The sequence below is a fragment of the Ranitomeya imitator genome, chromosome 6 (genome assembly GCF_032444005.1).
Source record: "Ranitomeya imitator isolate aRanImi1 chromosome 6, aRanImi1.pri, whole genome shotgun sequence".
Taxonomy (NCBI): domain Eukaryota; kingdom Metazoa; phylum Chordata; class Amphibia; order Anura; family Dendrobatidae; genus Ranitomeya; species Ranitomeya imitator.
This window is the reverse complement of record NC_091287.1, coordinates 421,500,370-421,508,094: the sequence shown is the minus strand read 5'-3', so window position 1 is coordinate 421,508,094 and position 7,725 is coordinate 421,500,370. Positions and strand designations below refer to the sequence as shown.

General features: G+C 51.1%; 1 protein-coding gene across 1 annotated transcript; it reads left to right on the top strand.

Annotated features, from left to right (window-relative positions):
• The first annotated feature begins 662 nt into the window (after nt 1-662).
• SNAI2 (snail family transcriptional repressor 2) lies at nt 663-5,565 on the top strand. The gene is made up of 3 exons (XM_069731320.1): nt 663-847; nt 1,387-1,929; nt 4,663-5,565. Exons 1-3 carry the CDS (start codon nt 769-771, stop codon nt 4,842-4,844), a joined length of 804 nt encoding a protein of 267 aa, XP_069587421.1. The 5' UTR covers nt 663-768; the 3' UTR covers nt 4,845-5,565.
• Nucleotides 5,566-7,725: the final 2,160 nt, after the last annotated feature.

The following is a 7,725-nucleotide window of genomic DNA, read 5'->3' as shown; positions in this document are numbered from 1 at the left end:
GGGGGGAGGGGGTCAGCCATGCTCCGGGGGTCAGCCATGCACTGGGGGGGTCAGCCATGCACTGGGGGGTCAGCCATGCACTGGGGGGTCAGCCATGCACTGGGGGGACAGCCATACACCGTTGGTCAGCTGTGTTCCGGGGGTCAGCCATGCACTGGGGGGGTCAGCCATGCACTGGGGGGGGGGGGGGTCAGCCATGCACTGGGGGGGTCAGCCATGCACTGGGGAGGTCAGCCATGCACTGGGGGGGGGGGGGGTCAGCCATGCACTGGGGAGGTCAGCCATGCACTGGGGGGGGGGGTCAGCCATGCACTGGGGGGGTCAGCCATGCACGGGGGGGGTCAGCCATGCACTGGGGGGGTCAGCCATGACGCTGGCACTGATCGCTACTTACCACCTTACCAGAGTTCTGAATTGAAAAGATAGCGCCCTCCTGCTCCTCCCTGTTCCGCGTGCGACCCCCAGCTACCAATCCCCGCCAGGAATAATTTAACCCTTCATGCAGTCGGGGGCTTCCCACTTCCACAGTGCGCCCCCTTGTCAGGATGTGAAACTTGAGCGAAGTTGTTCTGTGTCAGGATGATGATTGGATCCTTCCCTCCGATCCCTCCCAGGACGGCGGTGTGACAGGAGAGGAGCGGCCGCCCCGGCACCTGACTATTTACCCGCAGTGAGTGCAGCCAGAGTCACTCCGGCCCGAGCCGCGCTCACACCATGTTATAGAGGCTGCAGCCGCCGGCGGGACCGTTACTTCTCCCAGCACTGAAAATGCCGCGCTCCTTCCTGGTGAAGAAACACTTCAACTCCTCCAAGAAGCCCAACTACGGGGAACTGGACAGTCACACAGGTAACGGGCGCACCGGGACTGCGGGAGGCTGCACAGGTCTGCCGGGCGGGGGCACAGGAAGCTGCGGGGGTCGGCCTCACTGTCTGCACATTCTATATAGTGTGTACCCTCTGCACCCCGTATATATCACCATATACATATATATCCTGTATAGTGTGTATACTCTCTGCACCCCGTATATATGTATACTCCAACACACCATATACATATAGCTATACCCTATATATGTGGGTATACATGTGTGTCTGTGTGTACCCTGCACATCCTATATATTATGCATACCCTATACACCCTATATATGTGTATACATGTGTGTACACCCATATACATATAGGTGTATACCCTGCACACCACATACTGTATGTGTATATATCATCCACTATCACAATGATCTATTAGGACTGCAGGTAAGTACATTATCAGCCGCAGTGACAGGCTCGGCTCTGCTACATCTGTACGTACATGTAATATATTTATGGAGACGTGTCCCCTTCTTCCATCTGTGCATCCCTCATATATGTTGTGTTCCCTCCATACAGCCGTCCTGATCTCGCCGTTCCTATACGAGCGGTACCCGGTGGCAGTGATCCCACAGTCCGACCTCCTCAGCTCCGTCGCCTACAGCCCCATTACAGTATGGACCAGCCTGCTCCCCCCTCCCCTCCCCAGTGACCTGTCACCCCTGTCCGGATACCCCTCATCACTGGGACGGATCAGTCCTCCTCCTCAGTCCGATACCTCGTCCAAGGACCACAGCGGCTCTGAGAGTCCAGTCAGTGATGAGGAGGAGCGGCTCCAGGCTAAACTGTGTGACCCCCATTCCATAGAGGCGGAGAAGTTCCAGTGCAGCCTGTGCAGTAAGAGCTACTCCACGTTCTCTGGACTGGCCAAGCACAAGCAGCTACACTGCGATGCCCAGGCGAGGAAGTCGTTCTCCTGCAAGTACTGTGACAAGGAGTACGTCAGCCTGGGGGCGCTCAAGATGCACATCAGGACCCACACCTTACCCTGCGTGTGCAAGATCTGCGGGAAGGCCTTCTCCAGGCCCTGGCTGCTGCAGGGACACATCAGGACGCACACTGGTAAGAAACCGATCCGTGTCCTATACCTAGATGTGTACACAGGCAGCGAGCAGCCACCAGTGAGCCATTCCCAGTCATCCCTCAGTTCCCACGTAGAGTGCTAGAGAGCATTACCCGTGGCTACAAGTCATCATTATCAGTGCTTCAGGGGTCAAACGACTACAACTCCCAGCAGACACTGTGCCATGGGCCCACTCCAGATATGCCAACTGTGTGGATGCTGCTAGTGTGGAATAGCTGTCATATTTAGTGACTTGTGGTCAGGACAGGACATTCAGACACTTGTAGTTCTACAGCACTGCCAGTTATGGTATATGTTACTGTGGTGTGTGTGTGTATATATATATATATATATATATATATATATATATATATATATATATATATATCTCTCTGATGCTTTCTGCAGCATGTCTGTGCCCTATGGCTCCTTGTATTCCACTGTCTGTGCCCTATGGCTCCTTGTATTCTATTTTCTATACCCTGTGGCTCTTGGTATTCTACTTTCTGTGCCCTATGGCTCCTTGCATTCTACTGTCTGTGCCCTATGGCTCCTTGTATTCCACTGTCTGTGCCCTATGGCTCCTTGTATTCTATTTTCTATACCCTATGGCTCCTTGCATTCTACTTTCTGTGCCCTATGGCTCCTTGTATCTATGTCTCCTTGTATTCTACTTTCTGTGCCCTATGGCTCCTTGTATTCACATACCATAGAAGAGAAGCACAGGCACAGCTGTATGACCTCGGGTTGATGAAGCTGCACACACACCAGGGTTAACGGGTGCCGCTTCCAAAGAAAAAGAATCTGTATGTCCATAGAAAAGAAAGCGGATTGGCACATACCGTCCTGTGCAACAAAATCCTTTATGGTGGCATCATCATACCAAGTGCATTCTTTTCAATGGACATATGGCTCTTTGTATTCTACTGTCTGTGCCCTATGGCTCCTTGTAGTCTACTTTCTACGCCCTATGGCTCTTGATATTCTACTTTCTGTGCCCTGTGGCTCCTTGTATTCCACTGTCTGTGCCCTATGGCTCCTTGTATTCTACTGTCCGTGCCCTGTGGCTCCTTGTATTCCACTGTCTGTGCCCTATGGCTCTCGGTATTCTACTTTCTGTGCCCTATGGCTCCTTGCATTCTACTTTCTGTCCCCTATGGCTCCTTGCATTCTACTTTCTGTGCCCTATGGCTCCTTGTATCTATGGCTCCTTGTATTCTACTTTCTGTTCCCTATGGCTCCTTGTATTCACATACCATAGAAGAGAAGCACAGGCACAGCTGTATGACCTCGGGTTGATGAAGCTGCACACACACCAGGGATTACGGGTGCCACTTCCAAAGAAAAAGAATCTGTATGTCCATAGAAAAGAAAGCGGATAGGCACATACCGTCCCATGCAACAAAATCCTTTATGGTGGCATCATCATACCAAGCGCATTCTTTTCAATGGACATACGGCTCCTTGTATTCTACTGTCTGTGCCCTATGGCTCCTTGCATTCTACTTTCTGTGCCCTGTGGCTCCTTGTATTCTACTTTCTGTGCCCTATGGCTCCTTGTATTCTACTTTCTGTGCCCTATGGCTCCTTGTATTCTACTTTCTGTGCCCTCTGGCTCCTTATATTCTACTTTCTGTGCCCTGTGGCTCCTTGTATTCTACTTTCTGTGCCCTATGGCTCCTTGTATTCTACTGTCTGTGCCCTATGGCTCCTTGCATTCTACTTTGTGTCCTATGGCTCCTTGCATTCTACTGTCTGTGCCCTATGGCTCCTTGTATTCTACTTTCTGTGCCCTATGGCTCCTTGTATTCTACTTTCTGTGCCCTATGGCTCCTTGTATTTTACTTTCTGTGCCCTATGGCTCCTTGTATTCTACTTTCTGTGCCCTATGGCTCCTTGTATTCTACTTTCTGTGCCCTATGACTCCTTGTAGTCTACTTTCTGCGCCCTATGGCTCCTTGTATTCTACTTTCTGTTCCCTATGGCTCCTTGTATTCTACTGTCTGTGCCCTATGGGTCCTTGTATTTTACTGTCTGTGCCCTATGGGTCCTTGTATTCTACTGTCTGTGCCCTATGGCTCCTTGCATTCTACTTTGTGTCCTATGGCTCCTTGTATTCTACTGTCTGTGCCCTATGGGTCCTTGTATTTTACTGTCTGTGCCCTATGGCTCCTTGTATTCTACTGTCTGTGCCCTATGGCTCCTTGCATTCTACTTTGTGTCCTATGGCTCCTTGCATTCTACTGTCTGTGCCCTATGGCTCCTTGTATTCTACTTTCTGTGCCCTATGGCTCCTTGTATTCTACTTTCTGTGCCCTATGGCTCCTTGTATTTTACTTTCTGTGCCCTATGGCTCCTTGTATTCTACTTTCTGTGCCCTATGGCTCCTTGTATTCTACTTTCTGTGCCCTATGACTCCTTGTAGTCTACTTTCTGCGCCCTATGGCTCCTTGTATTCTACTTTCTGTTCCCTATGGCTCCTTGTATTCTACTGTCTGTGCCCTATGGGTCCTTGTATTTTACTGTCTGTGCCCTATGGGTCCTTGTATTCTACTTTGTGTCCTATGGCTTCTTATGTTCTACAAGGCAGGCAGATCGATTTGTATATAGATTGAGGACATATAGGAATTCACACATACTCCATACAGAGTTTGCCCACAGATCATATATGGACTAAGCTGTATAGACCTTTATTCTAATCTTGCGTTTTACATCTCCATCTTCTTCTGCAGGAGAAAAGCCTTTCTCATGCCCTCATTGCAACAGAGCTTTTGCGGACAGGTCGAACCTCAGAGCCCACTTGCAAACCCATTCAGATGTGAAAAAATATCAGTGCAAAAGTTGTTCGAAAACTTTCTCCCGAATGTCCCTGCTCCACAAGCACGAGGAGTCAGGCTGCTGTATAGCGCACTGAGACTTTCCAGTCTACACATGTTTACCAGGACTACCAAAGCTCATTCCAGGTTCCTGCTGCTGCAAGGCATGGGGACTCAGCCAAAGGTATTTTACCTCTTCCGACCAATGAAACAAGCCAAACCAATTCCTCCAAACCATGAAAAGATCCGTACGGCTCACGGGCCCCGAAAATCTCTGCGCCATTCTTGCCTTAATCATTTCAGCCGGATAGTATTTGTGACTTTACTCCGCAATATCTCAGGTGCCTTCTCAGCCAGACACAAGTGTATTCTCATTGTGCTCAGGACAATGGACACTGACAAGATTTCTTCCAAGACTTTACACTATGCAAACCATCTTATCAATCTCAATGGAGGCAAAGCAGAATACACACAGTGCAAATTGTGCATTTATCACGAATGGGACTTATCTGCACAGGTCAAATTTTTATTATGGGAGCAAGTGCAAAAATGGGGGTTTACCAGAGGGCAAAACTTTAGATTCTGAAGTGCACAAAGAAAATGCTCTGTCCGTTTTCAGCCTTCTCGGCGTAAACCCTTCTGTGCCTTTTTTATAATAATTTTGTAAAATATGTGAATATATTGTAAATTGTTATATTTTTATATGTTTTAAGTGAGCGGTGAGTGTGCTGCTTCTTGCGGCAACTTGAAGAATGAGAGCTATGCAATTTTTTTCTAGTTGTTTTTTAAATAAATGAAAATGTTTTGGATACATAAAAATCGTAGTCCTTGTGTTATCATGAAGGGTTGGGAGGAGCTGCTGAAATGTTCTCTAATCGCATCAAAGTGTGCGGTAATGGTTCTTGCAAATAAGTAGGTTATTGTTACACAGTTAGGAAATAATGCTAGAACACAAGGTCACTTTATGATTAGTGGTGGTCCAAGCTCTGAGCCCCTCATCAATCCTGATAACGTACAGGACATGGTGTCGGTTTCATGTATCACACCTTCAGTGTTTTTCTCCGATGCCGTGCAGGGATCTGCAGCACAGCTCTCTGGGATCTGCAGCACAGCCCTCGGGGATCTGCAGCACAGCCCTCGGGGATCTGCAGCACAGCTCTCGGGGATCTGCAGCACAGCTCTCTGGGATCTGCAGCACAGCCCTCGGGGATCTGCAGCACAGCTCTCGGGGATCTGCAGCCCAGCTCTCGGGGATCTGCAGCACAGCTCTCGGGGATCTGCAGCACAGCTCTCGGGGATCTGCAGCACAGCTCTCTGGGATCTGCAGCACAGCTCTCTGGGATCTGCAGCACAGCTCTCGGGGATCTGCAGCACAGCTCTCGGGGATCTGCAGCACAGCTCTCGGGGATCTGCAGCACAGCTCTCGGGGATCTGCAGCACAGCTCTCGGGGATCTGCAGCACAGCTCTCGGGGATCTGCAGCACAGCTCTCTGGGATCTGCAGCACAGCCCTCGGGGATCTGCAGCACAGCCCTCGGGGATCTGCAGCACAGCCCTCGGGGATCTGCAGCACAGCTCTCTGGGATCTGCAGCCCAGCCCTCGGGGATCTGCAGCCCAGCTCTCGGGGATCTGCAGCCCAGCTCTCGGGGATCTGCAGCCCAGCTCTCGGGGATCTGCAGCCCAGCTCTCGGGGATCTGCAGCCCAGCTCTCGGGGATCTGCAGCCCAGCTCTCGGGGATCTGCAGCCCAGCTCTCGGGGATCTGCAGCCCAGCTCTCGGGGATCTGCAGCACAGCTCTCGGGGATCTGCAGCACAGCTCTCGGGGATCTGCAGCACAGCTCTCGGGGATCTGCAGCACAGCTCTCGGGGATCTGCAGCACAGCTCTCGGGGATCTGCAGCACAGCTCTCGGGGATCTGCAGCACAGCTCTCGGGGATCTGCAGCCCAGCTCTCGGGGATCTGCAGCACAGCTCTCGGGGATCTGGAGCACAGCTCTCGGGGATCTGGAGCACAGCTCTCGGGGATCTGCAGCACAGCTCTCGGGGATCTGCAGCACAGCTCTCGGGGATCTGCAGCACAGCTCTCGGGGATCTGCAGCACAGCTCTCGGGGATCTGCAGCACAGCTCTCGGGGATCTGCAGCACAGCTCTCGGGGATCTGCAGCACAGCCCTCGGGGATCTGGAGCACAGCCCTCGGGGATCTGCACCACAGCTCTCGGGGATCTGGAGCACAGCTCTCGGGGATCTGGAGCACAGCTCTCGGGGATCTGGAGCACAGCTCTCGGGGATCTGCAGCAGAGCTCTCGGGGATCTGCAGCACAGCTCTCGGGGATCTGCAGCACAGCTCTCCGGGATCTGCAGAACAGCTCTCCGGGATCTGGAGCACAGCTCTCCGGGATCTGCAGCACAACTCTGTTCACTTGAATGGGACAACATTGCAGTTTCCGTGGGTAAAAACAGTGGAGGGGATACAGTGTTAGGGCAGGTGCAGATGAGCGTATCTTCGTCCGAGTGCGATCTAATAAAACGTTGGATCGCACTTAGACTAATGTTATTTTATTGGCGCCGTACATATGTCTGCTTTTTTTCCCGACTGTCCAAGCAAAAAAATCTCTGCATGCGCCATTTGCATCCAAATCGGAGCACACTCGGCCATGCAAGTCAATGAGTACATGGGACACATCGGACCACACTCAGATGACATCTGAGTGCAGCACGGTTTCACAGACTGGCACAATGGAGGATTTTTTTATTTCCATCTTCTCCAGATCCGAAATAAATCCCATTTGACCAGAGTGCGATTAGCATAATCAGACCGAATTTCTGGGATGAGCGAAAACACGATCGTATGACCCTGGCCTGAAAGTAATGTCTCGTTTTCATTCTAAGGATCAGTAAGGGTCCAAAAATTCAGAGCCCCACTAATCATTAACGTTATGGGATATTAAACCATTGAATAAATTCGGCACTCTCCGTATA

Excerpts from the sequence above, each read along its gene's own strand:
- SNAI2 (XM_069731320.1), top strand. The coding sequence starts at position 769 with ATGCCGCGCTCCTTCCTGGTGAAGAAACACTTCAACTCCTCCAAGAAG. Across the intron at positions 848-1,386 it reads GGAACTGGACAGTCACACAG|CCGTCCTGATCTCGCCGTTC; the intron begins GTAACGGGCGCA and ends CCCTCCATACAG. Across the intron at positions 1,930-4,662 it reads ACACATCAGGACGCACACTG|GAGAAAAGCCTTTCTCATGC; the intron begins GTAAGAAACCGA and ends CTTCTTCTGCAG.